At 40.2% G+C, this 20,474-nt stretch overlaps 2 protein-coding genes across 6 annotated transcripts in view; one reads left to right on the top strand and one right to left on the bottom strand.

The window, feature by feature from the left end:
• The first annotated feature begins 2,721 nt into the window (after positions 1-2,721).
• LOC109854542 (chymotrypsin-1-like) lies at positions 2,722-4,868 on the top strand. Its single transcript, XM_020427727.1, has 5 exons — positions 2,722-2,823; positions 3,171-3,352; positions 3,798-3,926; positions 4,073-4,327; positions 4,580-4,868. The coding sequence occupies exons 1-5, from the start codon at positions 2,778-2,780 to the stop codon at positions 4,757-4,759; spliced, it is 792 nt and encodes a 263-aa protein (XP_020283316.1). The 5' UTR covers positions 2,722-2,777; the 3' UTR covers positions 4,760-4,868.
• Positions 4,869-7,379: 2,511 nt separating this feature from the next.
• Positions 7,380-20,474, bottom strand: part of LOC109854514 (basement membrane-specific heparan sulfate proteoglycan core protein-like) — a 161,076-nt gene continuing 147,981 nt past the window's right edge. For 4 of the 5 annotated variants that reach the window (XM_020427670.1, XM_020427674.1, XM_020427673.1 and 1 more), the window contains 3 exons: positions 17,448-17,598; positions 16,518-16,678; positions 7,380-11,553 (listed from right to left, as the gene is read on the bottom strand). In XM_020427670.1, the coding sequence (XP_020283259.1) occupies positions 11,453-11,553; positions 16,518-16,678; positions 17,448-17,598 (413 nt within the window). In that variant the 3' untranslated portion in view covers positions 7,380-11,452. The remainder of the gene's footprint in view (positions 11,554-16,517; positions 16,679-17,447; positions 17,599-20,474) is intronic. The other variant, XM_020427671.1, reaches the window with a different exon arrangement.

Below are 20,474 nucleotides of genomic sequence, written 5' to 3' on the forward strand. Positions count from 1 at the left end.
TTTTAAAAGGTGAGTTTAACGTAATAAGAGTATAGGAGGAAAAAGCAATTGCTTCTATTTTAGAAGAAAATTGATGAGTTAGAATAAAAGATAAGAAAAGAAGAAATATAGGTATAACATTAAGAGAATAAACAGTATAAAAATGTTTTTTTTTATTTATAAATAAACCAAAAAAATGATAACTGGAATAATAAATGTTTTGAATTGAATCCGAAGAAAATGAAAGCGCGCGCGTAGCGCGCGCTGTCTGCTAGTTCTACCAGAAAAAGCGTGTGTAAATAATCACAATCGATTCTCTCGATATTGATTGTTGCCACTTTTATCTCGACGCTGCTTGGACGTTTCGAGGATGTGTTTCTCAATTCATGTCGTACATATCAAGACACACGGTAGTGCTTAGCGCCAAGGTTGATTTTAGTCTCAATCGCTTCGGAGCAAAACACTAAAAAACAAAATTATTCTTGCGTTTTTTAAAGTCACGCGACAAGGAAAAAAGAAAAAACACCACGTGACTACAGTTACGTGACTAAAAATATATATTATGTATACTATATATAATATATAATATATATACTAATATTTAAAATAATAATATTATATATTATGTATTACATATATTATTTATTATATATTTATAATATTATACCTTATATTTTGTTATATGTATTATATATACTACGCTAAGGTCATTGACCTCGGTCACGCGACCGCGGCGCGGTCACTGACCCGGTCACGCGACCGCGGCGGGGTCACTCACCTCGGCCACGCGACCGCGGCGGGGCACTGACCCGGTCACGCGACCGCGGCGGGGCACTGACCTCGGCCACGTTGTTTTAAAGACATGCGAATTAAAATACAGTCACAGACTTTAGTCACGTGTTGTTTTGTCATTCTTCTTTTTTTCTTTTATTTTTTGAGTTTGAGTTTTGTGCGTTATTTCTGATATCTCTCATATGTACATCATGTGTATTATATAGTTTGTAAGACGTATATACTAACTGTCATCGCGGTGACAGGTAGTGTTCACTGATACAACACGTTAAAATAAAAAATATTAATAGCGTGCGCCTGTGTTGTGCTAGTCTAATTAAAAATTACGAAAAATGAGAAAACAAGAAAGATTGTTCAGAGACTCGTTGCACGATTTGTATTTGCACAAGTTTTACATCATTGCGAACAAATATCTCGATAACGAGTAGGTTTCTTTTTTGATAATGACAAGTTGAAAAAAATGTGTACACGAAACGAACAGCAAAAAAACTGATAAGAAGGTGGTTTTTTTAATGAACATCGCGCGCGCGAATTTGCAGCGGCGCGCGATGCGCAATTCTATGCTACGCAATTAAGCAGCCGGATATCGATCCCGTCAAATTAGGACGCGATAATATAAAGACATTGGCAGCAGAGCGCGCCAGTCATCTCCAGCTGTACACACGAAGAGGAATATTTTATATGCGTTTTCGCGCATCTCGCAATGCACCAGCAGTGCTTATTAATTACATCGTCTAAAGCTCTCTCTCTCTCTTTCCGCATTTAAGAGACAGTGACGTTAACAAATCAATGTGATTATTACACAAGTAGCACATGCGCGCACATCGGACAAAAGTACATTTTAATTCGCGTGTTGCTTTTTATTACGCGGTGATTGAGCGAGAGTTTTTTCATATACAGCTCGACGATTACAAATTGATTCATCAATCAATGACAATGCGCGAAAATATCATTGAAACATTACGTGTACATTTTAGTATTAGTTTCGATAAATTCGTATCTTGTAAAATTTCCTCAAATTTGCATTCGAGATGTGTTTCGTCGTAACACCCGCGATTGTCTCGTGAACAGACCAGTGCGATCGACAAAAACTCGTTGATCGATCCGCCGAAGTTCATTTCGCACGCACCGCGTTTGCACAAATCATCGCTCTCGGAAACATCTGCAGAAACGGAGACTTTTCGACAAAAAAAATTCAGTGAAATTGAATTTCACACACATCATGTATATTTCGCTTGTATTTTACATTCGAAATTAAAAATTACAATCTACCGTTTTTTTAAAGTTTTTTCCTAGTTTTTTTCTTAAGTTTTTTCCTAGCGCAAGAACAACGTGTTTGTTTCAACACACTGTAAATGTTTTTTGTTATTAACTTGCGTGAAAGGTGTTTGCAAAATGCGCACACACACGTATTCTCAGAACAGTATATTAATAAAATGTGGCACGCAAGAAAAACTATACGAGAATAATAGGTTTCGGATAGAATCATTTGTGCGCGCGCGCGCGTGTGTGTGTGTGTGTATATGTGAGAGAGAGCAACGTATTTTCAGATATTGCCTTTTCTCCAGGTTTTTTCAAACTAAAAAATTAAACTAAACTAAAGCTAATTCTGTACAAGACATACAGCGCGCGCTAAATATATCCAATCCTTGAATGATCAAATATTTTTCAAGCAGATATTGTTTTAGATAACAAAAAACGTTTTGAATAATGTCAAATAACGAGCGCAAGATTTGAATAATGTCAAATAATTGTCTCACCTTGGTTTTGTCTCCTTTGTATCTTCTTTTGTGCGTGAAAGTATCGCGAGATACACACAGATGGTCGTTAACAATTGACCGAGTAACGTAATACGCGACATGATCAAAAAATGCAAACAAAGCCAAGTGTTGCGACAAGTGTCGCGAGACCGAACGTACGAGAGATACGACATATAAAAGGATATCGTGGACGGTCTTCCTCATTCAGTTCGTGATTGAATCTAGAATTGATTTGCGACGGTGAGGATGATGAAGTTAGCTATTTTACTCGCCGTTGGCGTTATCGCTCAGCGTAAGTAAACACCTTCAATAATTGGCAACAAACTTCCGAATATAAAGACAACACGCGCGAAAAAAAAACCGCGTGAAAATAATTGTGTTTACGGATTATATTTTGTTTGATTATATTTTTGTGTGTTTTATATATATTATTTCTATTATTACGATTACATCTATATTTCTACTAAACAATAATTATTGAACGCTATCAGGCAAATGACAGAAAAATATAATTAATAACAAAATATAATTAATTTTCTTATTATATTTTTTTCTACTACAACCAAATACTTTTATCTATCTCTACTCTAGTATAAATTTGCTAATAAATAAACTTTTTTTTTGTTTCAAATTGTGCAGAGGCTTACTGCGACGAGCCCGAGCGTATCATCGGCGGTGACGTGGCCACGCCCGGTCAGTTCAAATATCAAGCATCTCTTCAGTCTTTCGGCGAACACATTTGCGGAGGTACCATTATTAGCGACAGACACATTCTTACCGCTGCTCATTGCGTAGTCGACAGCTTCTACACCGACAACATGGTACGTGACAAATCGCGCGGTGACAAAGAAAATAAATTTCTGTCATTTAATCGAACTGAATCCAGCTGGAATGTTTTCTCGATGTATCTAATGGCTTTTATATTCATGTATAGAAAATATTTTTGTAATTGAATACATTACTTCTGATATTGCTGTGCGCTGCAATTCCGATAAAAAAAAACTCGGATCAAAAAAACCTACTTCATTCATTCGACATTCCATTTTCGGAACCGTAATGAAATTTCTCGAGCTATGAAAAAAATTTTCTCTTGATTGTCGAATTTTTGTTTTTTTTTTTTTTTTTTTTTTTTGGAGGGAAAAATTCAAACAGTAGTCTTTTCACTTCAGATTTGAACGCTGTGCTCGCACAGCGCAAAATGATTCTTTTGTGCGGGTAATAATTCTTGCATTTGCCTGATTGAGAATTCGTTCGATTTTTTTGCAGATTGTCGCAACTGGAATCACCACATTAGAAACTAACGGCGATAAATACAAGATCAAGTACATTGCGATACATCCGAACTATACCGGCGAGAGTGAGAGCGGCTGGAAGGACGATATCGCTGTGATTACGGTGAGTTATTTAAAATTCAGCGAAGAGAGAGAATGAAAGAAAAAAACTGCGTGAAAAAAAAAAAATCAGAGAGCCGATTATAGTTTCACATGCTCTCTTGTTCATTTTACGTCACAACTTATTGCGCAAATGTTTTGCTCGTCTAGCTGGAACTGCCGATCAGAATAAGCGACGTTCAGGGTCCGATTCCTTTGGCGAGCAAGGATCATATTGACGGCGATAAGCGCGGTATCGTGAGCGGATGGGGAAGAACTAGTATAGGCGGAACGAGTTCGCCGATACTCAGATGGCTGAGCGTAAACGTTCTGAGCCAAGAACGCTGCTTACATGGCCATACAAATCCGCATACCAATGAAAATCAAATATGCACGCTGGAGAGAGTTGGGAAAGGTGCTTGCCAAGTGAGTGTTCCTTATACTTTAATCTTATGCATAATGCATAATCTAGAAAATATTATACCTCAGAAATGCATATATCTTCGTTAAAAAAAAAAAATAAAAAAAAAAAAAACGCTGAGATACCACGCGAGTCACTCGACTTCGTCGAATGATATTAAATTAATTCCCGTCCGAGTGGGTTGATTCTCTCTCATACTCTTCGTCATTTGCGCCTTCATAAATATTTAATTAAATATATATTTTTTTTTTTTGCAGGGTGACAGCGGCGGTCCACTCGTTGTCGACGGTGAAGTGGTCGGTGTCGTTTCCTGGGTCTTGCCTTGCGCGCTCGGAGTATCTGACGTGTACACCAGCGTCTACAAATATCTCGACTTTATCAAACAAAGTCAAGAAATCTCTTATGATGACATCGCCCGTGCGTCGATTTTAGGTTAACGCTCGGGTAGAACAAAAGAGATAAACACGTTGTGATTTAATTTTCTTTCCGAAAATTATTATAAATACTAAGAGTTTGTGAAATAAAAGAGATCTTTTTTGTATATTATTCTACTTTTGGCTTCTTGTCTTACTATGAACCTGCGTGCACACACTTACATGGATATATCGCGACAAAAACTGATGATTCCTTCATCCGATCGAATAATTCGAGCGCGTTCCAATTCTCGCGACGTACAATCGACGAGATAATAACGGGTTTGCCCCGACAAAATATCAGCCGTACGTCAAACTGTGTTTGTTGATATTTTATCGTTTAATTGTATTTCGATGGTCAAGAGAGAAAATCATGGTTTGGCTTTTTGTGAGAGGTTAGCGAAACGAGAAATGTCTATGGCTTATTCGTTACGATGGAAATTGAATTCAGTGATAATCAGAGCGAAATGGTAAAACAATTTTCATTCGCGGTAGTAATTAGTTTTTTTTTTTTTTTCCATCAGCTGCAAAGAGAAAATTAGCTGTGCAATTTCACGCTGTGAAAATCTTCGACGCGGACTGACTGCGCGACTCGCTGAAGAAGAAACGCGGTCCTTGCATGTCCTTGTTCTTTCCGCGATAATACGTTCGGCAGTTTGTCCTTGTCAAGAAAAGCCGTTTATGTTCGCGCGCGCGTGCGTGTATGTGTGTGTGTATTTGGGTCGTAATGATATATGTTGCTATATGTGCGCCTGTTTTATGGGATACTATAAATGTGAAACCGAAAAACGCGCGGTGTAAAATATTGTTTTTTGTGTCGAAGCGAAATTGCATGCTAAAATTTAAACTGTCAACTGGCGCGTCTAAAGTAAAAAACAAAAGAAATAAATAAAAAAGAAGAATCCGGATTTGCGTCATATGCGAAATTCTCTCGAATATTCCGAAACGTTCGGTCTGTCGCAAGCTTTTTTTTCCGCAAAGATATACGCTTATCGAACGCCATTTCCGTTCTTCGACAATTTCGATTTCTGTCGATCCGCGTGGCTGCGCCGCGTGTCCCGTTGTGTCCCACGTTCATTCGATTTCGGAAATTCTCGCAGTCTCGTTTTGACTGGGCGCAATCGCGGCAACCCGGCGGGGAATTGCGCGACAGCACGTCGGCCCGTTCGTTAATTGTCGCGGCGGCGAAGTTGGAAACAGCAGGGTACACACGTAGTAGAGATGGCCCGGGTTTACCGCGCGCGCGTTTAACTACGCCACGCAGTTTTTTCTCTCTCTCCGTCTGTGCCTCGCCGGCGCGAAACGTCACACATGCACACGTGCGCCGCGAAAGAAAAATTGCAGGACAGCGCGCGAGAATTCACTGCCCTCGAATGTCCGGAAGTCGCTCGATGGCTCTTCGGCGCTTGCAATTCCGCGTTTTGACCGCGTCCGTTAAACATACAACGGATGTGTGTGATTATCGTCTGTTATCTGTTTTTCTTGTCATTTGGGTGCGACTTATTTGCGAGACGAAATGCTCACATAATAAAATTTGTTGTTATTGCGTAATTTATCACGTTGTGGAAGTGCAAATTAACTCGCAGAATTTGTCGAGAGGATCATTAAAGACATAATTTTGAGAGTAACTTGTGCAGCTTCACTATAAATATTTTCACAGTTTTTGTTAATTTGAAACTGCGCGACACAACTTTCGAAGCGGTCGCGTGCGCGGCGGCGTATGGTAAATAAGAGGAGGTGCTTATACCACGCATGAGTCCGCGTTGGATAATATGCGCGTATATGCGAAACGTTGTTTTTCCGCCTGCTATTTTCCGCGCGCATATAAAACTAGTCGTGGCGCACACGTGTGTTCAACGTATGCGTCAGAAAAATCGGTACATGTGGACCCCGCGTACCAATTAAAACCAGCAGTTTTCGTATCTAATTAAAAGCTACGTATTCGTTAAATACAGAGATAAATATTTTTTATACATGTACACATGTGAAAAAACGTTATTTTGCGCACAGTTTTTATATAAAGAGAAATATTATATATTATTTTAAATACGCATGTATACAAAGGAGACATGAAATAGAGAAAGAGAGAGAGAGAATTTAAAATAAAGCTTATGATAATTTTAGAAAGAGCAAATTTAGAAACAAATGGTTATGGTTCGTGACAACAGTTGCCCCCGATAATTTTTTTTCAACTTTTGTCATTATACATAAAACATTCAAATTGTTCTTTTGTTGCGATTTTATATTCCATTTTAATTTCTGTTTTTCTCACAAAAATATTGATTGTCCGATCCAGATCTCGCCATTTTTTTCAGAGATAGAAAATTTAAATTACTCCATTATTGCGATTTTTAAATTCCATTTTTAATATTTCTGTTTTTCCTCACGAAAATACATATTGTCTGCTGGAACTATCTTCTTCTCTCTGTGTGTGTGTGCGTGCCGGAGAAAAAACAATTACACCGGGCGAGAAGAGTCGAATAGGAGAAGCGAAGCAAACAAAAGTCTGTATGTTTTTATATCATCATTACATTTATTGAAACAATATTCACGTCGATGAATATTTTTACAATAATAATATTTCTATTTTCGCCTTTTCGCTTTTTTTCATAGTTTTGTTTTATTTTNTTTTTTTTTTTTTTTTTTTTTTGATTCATGCTTAAATTTCCCTATAACATGATACATCATCGATTATGAATTTTATGTACAATGCGGTCTAGTCTCTTACCCTATGTTAGTGCAACATTCCGTAATTATGCGAATCGCGCGGATATCAGTTATCTAATTCACAAATAGATACATTTCTCTCGATATTTTTCTGTTTGATCACTTTCGTATGATGCGTACATAGAGAGCAAAATTATTATCGAATAACAGGATTGAGCTTTATACGCGTGCGCTGTGAAAAATCACAGCGCAATATACATACATGTAGGTACGTTCGAGAAGTCCCAGAAACGGAGAATGAACGAATCGCACGAAAATGTGAAAACTTTTTGATTGAACCGAGTTTGCCTACAGATTGTATTTTGATTCCCGCATATACATATATCGTTCGACGTTTTTGATTGAAAAACCTTGACGTTTTTTTTTTTTTTACTTTGTTCACCGCGCGCGATTATTATATCAATTAATTTTTCTCCACGCCTCTTTGCGCGTAATTTGCGCGAGTCACCTCGTAGGATCGTTCGGCAACAAATAAACTCGCGAGAAGCACTCGACGATCTCACCAACGGCAAGTGGATACTAATTTGTGTGTCGGGTTTTTGTTTTGTCCTCGAGCTACATTGTTATAAAAAATCTATGGGTACTAAGATAAATTGCGCGCGCCTTAACATAGTAATCGTTATGATATATATTTCTTTACTCGTGTTATACATTTTTCCGTACGTCGTAATAAATCTACTAATCTAGTGATTTACCGCTAATATATCCTATATTACGTACATTGGATTATCTAATGATCAGATTTCAGGGTTTTTGTTTTCTCTCTCGTATTCTTCTCTCGAGAAACAAAAAAATGAACAGCTATACGAAAGTAATTGAAAAGTGATTTAAAAAAATTGTTCTTTGTCGAAAATTTGATTAGTTAATGCAATTTCAATGCAATGCGCGTATAAACGAATGTAATGGAAAAATTTGTCATAGAAAAATCGGAAGACCGTCGTGTAATTTAATACATTTTAATAAAAACTAGAGAGTGGTCTGAAATCTCTTATTTTTTCTCTTTTTATATCAGTATTTTAATTCAAAACTCTTTATCAGCATGGAATCGCGCGATAGCTATGTACAAGACTTATTTGATTCGCTCGCAAAACGCAGTAAGTCACATTTTCGTTTTTTTTCTCCAAAATGTTGCTTTGTACACGTGAAAAAATTGTCGGAGAGCGATATCTTGCATGCAAAAAAACAATGTAATCTAATGTTAAAAATCTAAACCCTACGTTCCTTGTAATTTAAAAAAAAAAAAGTGATCAAGATTGATGATTTAAATCGACGTCGATAATTCGATACGCAAAGAGAAATTTCGGGGGGGGGGGGGGAAACTGAAACAAATGTCTTAGTTCTGCAAAAGAACCGTTTTTTTATATTTACACTTTAATTTTTTGAAGTATACTTTCCGCGTATCGAGACAATGTTATCATAACAAACGCTTATTACTGGCCTATTTAAATATTTATATATATATATATATAAATATGTATTATCTTTTCATATTCTCACTTACCTATGCACGAGCTCGTCGTGTTTAATATCTTTTTTTTTGTTTTTAATGTAATGTCCGTTGTCCGCGATCGTTGACTGTGTATTGTTTTGATTGACCGAAGAGTATTTTGATGCAATTTTTTAATAACGCCGTTTACAACAGGATGTGTAAACGAATTTCTGCAAGCAAAATTACACGTGTGTGTATTCGTGCGTGGAGAGAAGAGAAATATTGTTTTTACGTCACGTATATGTATATTTTGATTATCGAACGACACAGATACAAAACAAGCAAGAATCCGGCGTGTATCGTTTTTTAAGCGTTAAAATCCCCGCGAGAAACAAACAGAAACATATCGAGAACACACAGATCCAATCTATTATCGTTTTTATTACTAACCTGATCAGTCCTCGTAATCCTCTCGTTCTCCATCTTCGTCGGATATATATAACCTCGTATACAATCTAATCGCTTCTTGCACTTTTCGCAAACGCTCGAAACAAATTATTATTATTTCGACATGTAAAAAATTTTTCGTAAATTTTGTACAAAGTGAGAAACCAAGTCGTTCGCGCAGGCGGAGATTAATTAACTGAAGTATCACAAAAGTAATTGTCAAAAAAATGTAATAATATTTTATGTGTGGAAATTGGTTTCCGCTTACGCAAACATCAACTCTTTCTCAATGAGATAAAAACACACGTTCTGTTGATACAAAAACGCATGTGTTTTGTATCTCAAAATAAATTAAATAATTAAATAACCGCGTTGTCTCCACAGAGAGATCGCATAACATTTGTATTTAAAGTTTAATCTATCTCGCTTAACGCAAAAATTTCGCGAAAACTCGCGCAATTGCAACAACGTGTTCGATAAAAATTTGTATTTAATATATATAAACTATAAATAAGAAAATTTCCTCCAATATAGAAACTTCCAATTCTTCGAACGGTTCTATTCATCTCTGAATCGAGATGAAGCACAAACAGTTACGTCGATCTCCATCGCAAGTAATATCTTGCCGTAATATTGACATAGCAAACATTGAAAATATAATCTCATCCATAATTTATAATCCATATCTCAATAAGTCATTCTCACAGTTCTCTGAACGTATCAACATCGCATCAGCTTTTGCCTCAGCAATCGCTCTCTCGGTCTGTGTGTTAGTAATTATTCTCTCTCGCAATAATAAATATTTAACGAAGAAAGTTGAATCAAATTATCGGTAATTTATGTAATCCGAGACGTAAACAATTATTCAACATGAGTAAGACGATAAATCGCGCCCGAGAAGCGCAAAAACAACACAAGTATTTGTCTCTAATTCATTATATATATATATATATAAAATAATATCCAGATCGAACGACGTTGATCACGCGCATTGCACTGTACAACAAGATCACGGCGATTCCCAACACGTTCTCGTCACTCAATATTTTTATATGTACAAAGAGTCTCGCGTCTGACAAATTATTATTACGCAACCGATTCGCGACACGGTGTGTGTCGCGGTTGGATTTTAAACTCAGATTCGGTGTATGTAATCGTCATCATCGTCGTAACTATCGAACGGATCCAGCCATCGATATATTCAATTTGAAAAAAAAAAAAAAAAAAAAAAAACGTCGGAGATCGATCTGCGATTCGTCCGCCGAGAAGCGCGCCGTCGTTCAACAATTACGTGGAATGATTTATTTACGAGAGGCCTCCTCTTTTTTATCTCGAGAGTAAATTAAAAATCCTAACAGAGTGCGTTCTCCCGCGACGAGATCGCAGAATGAGCAGTTCCTTTATCGCTAAAAGTGTATAAGTGACCTTTCGCGCACATTCGTTTTGAGCCGCATGTCGATTGTTGTTGTTTTCTTTTTTTTTTTAATAAACAATACAAAAGTGCGCGCGCGCGCACAGATTTTTCTCGGTGAAACGACGCACTCAAATGCGGCCGGGGCACACCTTTGCAAGGGTATCAATCGCCCGGCACTTTTCGCCGAGGCACATTTTAACACAATGATTTCGTGTAAAAAAAGGGCGAGTAGGAGTGTGTGAGTTTCGTGTGTTAAAAACGTACGTGCTAAAAAGATCGTCCGCCACTGCGTCGCCGCGTCCTTCACACATACACACACACACACACACAGAGGTTTGGTCTAGTTCACTGCACTTTTGTTGTCCACTGTGATGACTCTTGTGTCGCGTCTCGAACAGACCGGAGGGAGCAATTGTGTGCACACACAGCGCGCGTGAGACAGCGACGCGCGTGAATCGGAGAGCGATCGTGTGTCGCGGCGCACACACGAAAAGATCGGCCGGGGGCGATTGTTTTTTTTTTTCTTCGAGCGCGCGTTCCGCGATCGCCGCTTTGATGATCGATCGTCGCGCGTTCTTACACTCGGACGTCGTCGTGTTTTTTTTCTTTTTTTTTTTTTTCCATGAAACGTGTAATATAAACTTTCTTTCTATTAACGGTTATTATTTACTTTAGGGCGCGCGATTCACGACGCGGCTGCTCACCTCAACAGATTCGCGACTATGAGGGTGATGCTGGCGAGCAGAATGGTCGGTGTCACCCCGCAACTGCCGCCATGTTGCATCGCCGCCGGATGTTCACCTGCAACAGAAATGCGCAAATCGTCTCTGAGTAGAAGAGTCGCATTGTTTTCCACTAAATGTTTAATTGTTTTGCGCCCGATATCTATATCAGATTCGGAATTTGCGCGGTAAACAGAGGAAACGGACAGAGAGCGTCTGTTTAATTAAAGGATAAGTGGCGCGTATGTGTAACGTACAGACATAATTGTTGACGGGGGGGTTGAAGTTTCGAATTCTCTCTTTCCTCCCTCTTTCCCCGTGCGTTACCGAGATAGCTAATTCCTAAATAAACCACGCGCGTCTTCTATCCTCGCGGGGAGAGAGAGAGAGAGAGAGGGAGAGAGATACTCCACGCTGCATTGAATATTATCTCTCGGAGTAGCTACATAACGTAGGAGTTTAATTGCGTAGCCCTAATTAGATTCACAATGTAGGTTAATCGCTCGTATAACGCGTTAAACGCTAAGCAGGAACTTTCCGGCCTAACGGCAATCTCGCAACTAGGTCCTCTCTGGATGAAATAACCGAGAGAGGAAAATGAAGCGCAACGTAACGCAAAACTGAAAAAAAAAACAAAAAAAAACAAATAAACAAAAATACAGAGTTCGCTCTGCTATTAATCTCTAAAACGCGCTCGTATTACAACCAGAGCCAGATGGGCGAAACGACGTCTTCAAATTTGAACCGACGTTGCAATAAAGGCGCGATAATATCTGCAAACTCGCGTCTTTTACACGAAACTCTCGTCTCTTCGAAACAATTTTGCGAAAGAGAGAGAGAGAGAGAGATCGAAATGCGTTTTTCCCCGTATTTCCCGGAGCGACGTTTCATTTTTCACAGTTTCGCCAATATAGATTTGCAAAGAGAGCGACGTTCCGCACGTGAGACCGTCAACTCTCACGTCCCGGCAAAGGAATAATCTCTAATGCACGCAAGGCGGCGGTAGTAGAGTTATATAGAACGTTTTTCGCGGCACGAACAAACGGCGTGAACGAAATACCGTTCTCGGCAATAACAGCAGTTACGAGCGATACTGCCGTTTCTCGCGCAGTCTATGACGACGGGAGGCGCATAGACTGCATCCTCTCTCGTTGCGCAAACACAACATTCGGCGGCAATAAAGATAATCACGCGAGAGTCCGGTGGGTGTGTAGTGTAGCAACACAACACAACAACAACGGCGATTCGGCGGATTTCACCGATCGCGCGCATTACGCGCTCGCTAGTTCTCCCCCGTCCCGGAAAGACCGCAATTTACGAGCAAATTGAAAATCTCATTCCGACGGAGTTAACGTTATATCGTTCGCGTTTACCCTGGGCCGTTATCGAAAAATTGACGTCGGCTCGAAATGTTGACGGCGCGCGGCGGCGGTGTCGGCGGCGGACACGGTCGACGTGCGTAATTGCGTTAATGCGCAGATAGTACGTGCCGGAACAGATAGCCTCGGGGTCGCGCACGGGTTTATCGGGAAATAATTGAAATTTGCGGTCAATTTTGCAGAGTAATCAGCTGTGTTTGAAATAACGTCGATGGCCAATGCGCCGACCGCCGCGACCGGGTGCGCCCTGTAAATTAATTATGCAGACGAACTGCGCCGCATTAATTTTCATCCGGCACCGGAAGCGGCCTCCGCTCTGCGAGAGTTGCGCGCGCGCGCGCGCGCTCGTCCGGGCGTTTCCGGACGAAAGTGGGCGCGCGATCGATGTCTCGATGGTCCGCGGGAGTGGAAAACGGGTCCGCCGCGCGCGCGGCCAGAAGAAGGCTTGTTAAGTTTCGGGCAATTCTACTGCAAACTCGCGAGTTGGTTTCTGTTGCCGAAGGGGTTTGTTGATTTTTGCACAGCTTTCTTTCTCGCGAACACGAACTGCTTGAATTCGAAAACATTAATTTAATCAACGGGGGCTGAAGAGAAGATACGCGTGGTGCTGCAAATTTATTGCGCTCGCGGACGCGTGCAAACGGAACGAAAGTTCAGAAAATCTCGACGCGCAAAATTTATTGTCGACTGTTGAATAGAAAAAAAAAACAAAAAAAAAAAATTGTACGTTATGTAAATAAAAACGCGCGTGTAAGAATCTTGTTTGTATTAAAAATAAACCGGCCGTGTGTGTCATACAGCCGAGAATTTTTATTATTAGGAACCGAGAATCTCGATCGCGCGATTACATCGCGCAAGATGAGCAAAAGTTGTTGATCTCGAGCGTGGGCGCAGCTGCAACACGAGTTTCGCGGGTGGAGGCGCGTGCCAGCGCGCACGATGATTGACAGCTTGGATTGGTAAACTTGCCGAACAAGATATTACATGTGTTATCGCGAGCGCCTGCCGGCTGACAATAGATCAAAAGCGAGAGTATGCGTGCGGCGCCGAGTACTTGCGCCGCGACTCCAATATACGAGCCTGTCAAACTTTATGACGGGGGATTTCGATACTTGATGAATGAACGCGCGCCGTCCCTTTCGAATGTCACACTTCAGGAGTCTGGCTTTCCTGTCGTCGCTTCTGCGACTTGCGCCGCGAATACGTGAGTGTTTATTGATGCGAAATTTGTCGGTCGCGAACAACACATTCCGTCGGTGAAATTTTACCGTCACGCGAAAATCCGTCATTGAGCGGATTTTTCCTCAAAACAAAAACAAAAAATAAAGATTGCAACAATGAGAAAGACGACGTGTGTGAGATTTGAAAACTTTGCTCCCGTCAAAGACTTGCTGGATCCGACGCGATAAATAAATTGCGGAATATTAAAACAATCGAATTACGTTCACTTCAAGTTCATCAAATGAAAAAGATTCAGAGATCAAGGGTTATTACGGAACGACTAATTGATCGATCAATATTATTGCGCAAACAACTCGTTGAACGAATAGCAGACATTTTATACGTTTTGTTTTATGTTTTTTTCGATAATGTAAAATTAATGCACGGATGAAATGTGCAGAAAAACATTATTAAGCACGTTGTAAATTAATTTCGCGTATACTAAATAAACAAATGAGAGAGAGAGAGAGAGAGCTAAGTGAGCGCACTACACAATATAATGCATCAAATAATTATCGCGTAATTAGAAGCACTACGCCGCATACGAAATGTGTGTCTTCCGGGTCACACGGGTGGAAATAGTGCGGTGAAAATGGACGACAAACAGTTATAAACATCCATCTATTTTAGCGCTCGCGCTCGCTCGCCACACATTGAGAGTTAAAACAAAATGCAACCGGGTTTGCCAAATCACCGAAACATAAAAAAATTGTGCACTTATTTTTTTTTTTGAGGAAAAATTACAAATTCAATCGGGAGGCGAACAAAGCGTTTTCACCGGTGAAAAGTAAAATTGCAAAAAAATGTTGCTCCCGAATATTATATATTTATAAGAGAAAATTCAAAGAGAAAAAATAATTTCGGCTCTTCACGCGGATACACATTTTTCGAATCGAATTAAAAAATGTTTCGTTAGACGTTTGCGTTTTATATATAACAAAATTTCTCTGACGATGAGACTCTCTCTCTCTCTCTCTTTCTCTCTCTGACTATAATTTAGGATGTCACATTTATTATTACAAACCGAAATGAATTCGATAATGAATACGTGAGGCGAGTTACAATCGCGCAAACCGCATTGACAGATTGGCGGTTCGTTTCAATACGTGTAATTGCACGCGTTCGAACAAACGGTCGAACGAACCCACTATATCGCTCGCGGGAGACTACAGACACCGCGAATTTTTTCGCATACCTCGAATTAAAGCGAGCTAGATATCGCGCGTTGCGTTCTAATCGAAAAACATTCGCGGTTAGCCGCGCGAATTCTGAATCACGCGCGCACGCGGTGCGGAAAACTCGCGCGGGGGGCATTACGGGAGAATGCCGAGGTGGAAAGGTTTATGCGCCAGAGAAAATTTTTCCGCACACGCGATGGCTCTCGAGTTTGCACGCGACGTTTATCGAAGGACGTGCACATGACGCGGCACGGCTCAACTCGCGCGTGCAAGTCGCGGAGGAAAAAAAAAAAAAAAACAGCAGTCACGTGCGATGAAGAAGGGAAAAATTTAACCATCGCGGTCGACGAGACGTATGATGATTTTGCACAAAATTTTATTTCCACAAACAAATCGCAAAAATTTGTATCCCGTTCGCTCTATATGCCGCCTGATATGTTGCAATTTTTTTAATGGCTCGTATCGGCCTTGTTTCATTCTTAGTTTTTCAATTTTTTTATATTACGTAGTCGAGTAAACTCACCGGGGAAGGGGAAGTTATATTCGGTAATGCGTTGAACACCAACGCTTGGATAAAATATTGCAGCTTTGCCGCTTCTGTTATTTGGTTAGCTTGTTAGCATAAGTGAATTACATTGTAACGTGGAACGCGTCAGGGGAACTTGCCTCCGACTTTGTTTATCGAGCGTGAGTCTCGAATGGTCCGCAAACGGCATGTCGTGTTTGCTGAATGGTAACTAATTGATCTTCAAAGCAATAAACTTCCAATTTGTACGTCTTGCAGCGTTTCGCGGCACAAGTATCGGCGAAAATTGAGTTCGTACGTGCGCTTTAGAAAATCAACGAATAACGAAACTACTAACACACGTTCAAAAACGCGGAGATACACATTCATTCAAACAAATTGTAATTATTCCGGTTGCCGCATTTTGTCGTAATAAAATTCATCGCGCGGTGGCGCGTTCGCGTTTGTTGAAAATTTAGCAACTTATCGCGCGCGGCGGTAGATAATGCTCGGTGATATATGGAGGTGTTCCGTTCCTTCGTATTTGTGTGTGTGTGTGTGTGAAACGCGCGCGGAGTTATCTGAAAATTTCCACGGATATTCGGACGCGCTTTCGTCGCGATATGTCATTAAAGCCCAGCGGCGGGTCCTGAGAAGAGAACGTGCGCGCGAATATCCGGGACAAGTCGCTCTCGTGCTCGCGATAGGCCGCCGCCGGACAAGTCAGCGCGTGACGAGATGAAAAAAAAAAATCGCTTACCATTCAGCACGTGGACCATTACGCTCGCTGGATTCGCGTTGCTGGGGATGCAGGTGTAATTTCCGCTGTCGGTCAATCTGGCCTGTGTCACCAGTAGTCTGCTCGTCGTGCCGGTATCCGTTTTCTCCGTCTCCAGGGAAACGCCGCCCCTGCGGTGAACACTGAATTGTCGCAGATACTTTGGCGCCATTCTCGCATACACATTGCTACTTTGTCATTAGTTCTCTCTGCAGGGGAATGAGACGGAGGCGGGCTTTACACGAGCGAAACGTCGCCGACAGACGCCGACGTCGATTGTACGTGGCGACACGTTTGTTGACACGATGTGACACGGACGTGGTAAATAAACGGTTTGTTTGTATCGGGTGTCATTTTGTTATAACTCCGACGTACGCGTGACGCGCGCTGGAAATCTGAAGTAAAATCCGCAAAAAAAATCTTCCTGAACTCGTTTCATGATTATAAAGTGTTATTCTCTTTTAATTTTTTTTTTGTTTTCGACAAAATGCGCGAGCGCAAGTGTGTCTCGTCCGTTGTTGCAGAGAGAAAAAATGACAAACTATTTTCATTTTATACAAAGAACGTTGTTTGGATATTTATAATTGAAGGAAAATTGTCGGATCAAGAGATTCGTTTGCTTTTTCGACTATCTTCGAGCTGACGAGTCGCGAAAGGATTTAAGAGAGACACGGAACAGAACGTTCCGCTCGATCGGCCGATATCAGCGATTCGAAAAAGCGGACGAAACTTTTCTCTCCGCTCGTCGCAACGCGCGAAGACAATTTTCTTTCTGATATGCGATAGCGGGGCGGTACCATCCGAACGTGTGTTTGCGCGCGACGAGAAAGAAGAAAAGGGGTTGGAGGCGCGCAATCTGAGGAGAGAAGAGGAAGGGTGCGAAACTGAGAACTCGATTCTCGCGGCTTGTACCTGGGACTGTCGAAATCCACCACAGCTCCTCCGTGATGCCACGAAACGCTGCTCGGAGGCGTACTTCGCACATTAACTTCGCACGTGAGGCTTATTGTGCTACCCTTCTTTACGTAGACGTCCTCGGGCCCCAGGATCGTTGCCTGAGCAGCTGCAACACACATTAGAAGCCGTACGCTTAATTATCCCGCGTTCGTGTCCCACCTGCGCTAATTAACGAGCTAGGGATCCATCTGTGGAAAACATCAAGTCGTGCTTTTTATCGTGCGAGAATTGACTTGCGCGTCGAAACTGCGCGCTGCGGTGGTGAAAATTTTTTACTTCATTTTTTGTTTTTGTTTTTTTTTTTTTTCACTCGCGTGATTGATGATTTTCTGACGTTGCCGGTGCGATAATAGTTGTTGCGCAATGTTTTTTTGGTTTTTTGTACGCCGTAGCAGAGATAAGCTAGTGATGCGCGACAAAATATTTTCTCGCTCGTTTGCTATTTCTATTTTTGTACAAAAATAAAAATACTTGGAAATTTTTTGACGATGTTTTCTTCCTCGACAATTTATAGATTCGACAAACCGTAACACGCAATACGTGCGTTTTGTGCGAAATTATTAATTGTAAATTACGATAAAAAATGTCTGCGCGTTTGTCGTTTTCTTTTTTTTCTATTAATCTTTTTTCTATCAATATTTTGAGGGAAATTTAAACGCAACGAACACACGCTTGGTTTTGTAATCAGTTTTAAGTAGTATAATTATTATTATACGCCGGTAAGAAAACGACATAATTTTGCATTGACAACAATTTAACTAAATTATTACATCGTGCTAAAGTTTCCCGCCGGGTATATTATCGATTCAATCTAAAGTATTGAAATTATTCATGTCGCGATAGAGAGAAAGAGAGAGAGAGAGAGAGAGACAAAGAAAAGTTTAAAGACATCGCCGTTTAAACGAACCAAAATAAACGACACGCGTATGAAACTTTTAACTTATCTCGAAAGTTGCTACAAGGTAGAGTCGCGCGGCGATATTTCGAGTTTCGTTTGCAGAATAATTAAGACGTTAAACTTTCTAGCTTTTAAGTAAAGTGACGAATCTAGATCTGGGATATATACGCATTTATGTGCAAACAATAAGACAGTGATATTCTAAAAAAGTATAAAAAAAAGCGCGTGAAAAAAAGGAACAAAAATTTATTTAAAACACTACGAAGCACACATTAAAGTATCAACGATTTTTGCAAACAAAAGACGCGTGTTAAAGATATAAATTCACTTTTTATTCGAATTTTTAATTATCTTAAAACTATCATACACATACAAATGTGTAAATATACACATATAAAAAATCACATGCACTTATACACAAAAGAGGTTTATACAAGACAGTCATTACTTTTCTAAATCGTAGGGATGCGGTTTTATCATGTACGCATATCAATAAACTATAACAACAACAACAACAACAACAACAACAAACAGTTAATAGCCAAGATTTGCAAAATTAGATAAGTTGAGGCCGTTCGAGTAGGAATTGTTTAAATTTTACCGTGTGACCCTCGTGTGTGTGTTTCGTGATGTTTTTCATCGTTGCGCGAAACCGATTCTTGCGCACAAGGTCAACCGTTTAACACACGCGCGGAATATTTACGACCTGCAATATCATGGTGGAAAATTAGCGCAAGTTAGCGTCAGCTTTATTTTCGAGAGAGAGAGAGAGAAAAAGAGAATATTTGACACGCGAGTCGTCCCGCGGATGTTTCGCGTAACGACGAAGCGAAAACAAAGAACGACCCGTTTCTGTTTCATCCCGCTCACGTCGCGACCTCAACTCATTGGCGAACAAAACTCTCTCGCTTCCCCGGGTCTGGGTCCGTTAATTTGACCAATATACGCAAAAACGTCCGGACGCACACACTTTGCGTTACACGTCGTGTAAAACAAACTAAAACAAACACGGCGCAAATAAAGCTACTATAGCAAATTCAAACAGCTTGGAAGAGGAATCTGCTCCTGCGTGAGTCTAACCTGAGTTGAACGTCCGTCGAATGGCGTTCGGTGTGGTGGTGGCAGGGACAGGGGCACTTTCTGGAATGGGAGGACAGAAAAGATATCGAGTTAATCGATTTTTCGTCGAGATCTATTGTTTCGAACGAGGCGGGCTGGGAAATTCAACTAACGTCGAAAGCACTGCAGATATATGTATAGTACGTATGAGCCGCCGTGTGAGCCCGCGAAGTTCCGAGCAGAAAGAATATTCAACTTGTTTGCTGCTTTCTTTTTTTTCTCTTTTTTTTTCTTTTTTTTATTCGTTTCTCTGTATTCGGGATTACGGGTTTTATACTTCCAGTTTGACGTACTTCGAGCGCTTCGCTTTGACGGAGTTAACTCGTTAAAAATCGAGCTTCGAAGTTCACCCCGAATGCCTACTTGAAGATCTCTCCACACACCAAATTACCGAAGTTGAGAAATTAATTCTTGAATATTTTTCGTTCTTGTTGAATTATTAAAAAAAAAAAAAAAAAAAAAAATCAATGCGGCACGCGTTGACGATATCGCGATATAATTGCGATGTTATCGCACACGGTCATATATATATATACTCGATCGAGAAGAGTAGATGCAACAAAGCTAATACTCGATACTTCATAGGATGTATTTTCTCACGAGACAGACATGCAAGCGAAAGCAATTAATCACTTCAGTCATGCTGGTGCGTTACTCGGATATCCAGCAGTGTCTTTCCTGATCAGTCAGGTGATAGACACTCATGAAAGCGTTTTCAGATCATATGTCTTCATCTATCGTTAAATTACGCAAAATATTTACAGCTGCATAGAATCTTTGCGAGAGAGATCTAGCTTAACCCTTTCACAACGTCTCGCTTGATTTAATTGTCGATCGACAAAATTGAAGATCTTCGACGGCGCGAGTACAGAACGACGCAAATACAAAAAAAAAAAAAAAAAAAAAAAAAAAAAAAAAAAAAAAAATTTTTTTTTTCAAATTATCTAACAAGAGTAAAAAATTTA

Source organism: Pseudomyrmex gracilis, unplaced genomic scaffold (genome assembly GCF_002006095.1).
Source record: "Pseudomyrmex gracilis isolate BER0280 unplaced genomic scaffold, ASM200609v1 scaffold_69, whole genome shotgun sequence".
Taxonomy (NCBI): Eukaryota; Metazoa; Arthropoda; class Insecta; order Hymenoptera; family Formicidae; genus Pseudomyrmex; species Pseudomyrmex gracilis.

Excerpts from the sequence above, each read along its gene's own strand:
- LOC109854542 (XM_020427727.1), top strand. The coding sequence starts at position 2,778 with ATGATGAAGTTAGCTATTTTACTCGCCGTTGGCGTTATCGCTCAGC. Across the intron at positions 2,824-3,170 it reads CGTTGGCGTTATCGCTCAGC|AGGCTTACTGCGACGAGCCC; the intron begins GTAAGTAAACAC and ends CAAATTGTGCAG. Across the intron at positions 3,353-3,797 it reads GCTTCTACACCGACAACATG|ATTGTCGCAACTGGAATCAC; the intron begins GTACGTGACAAA and ends ATTTTTTTGCAG.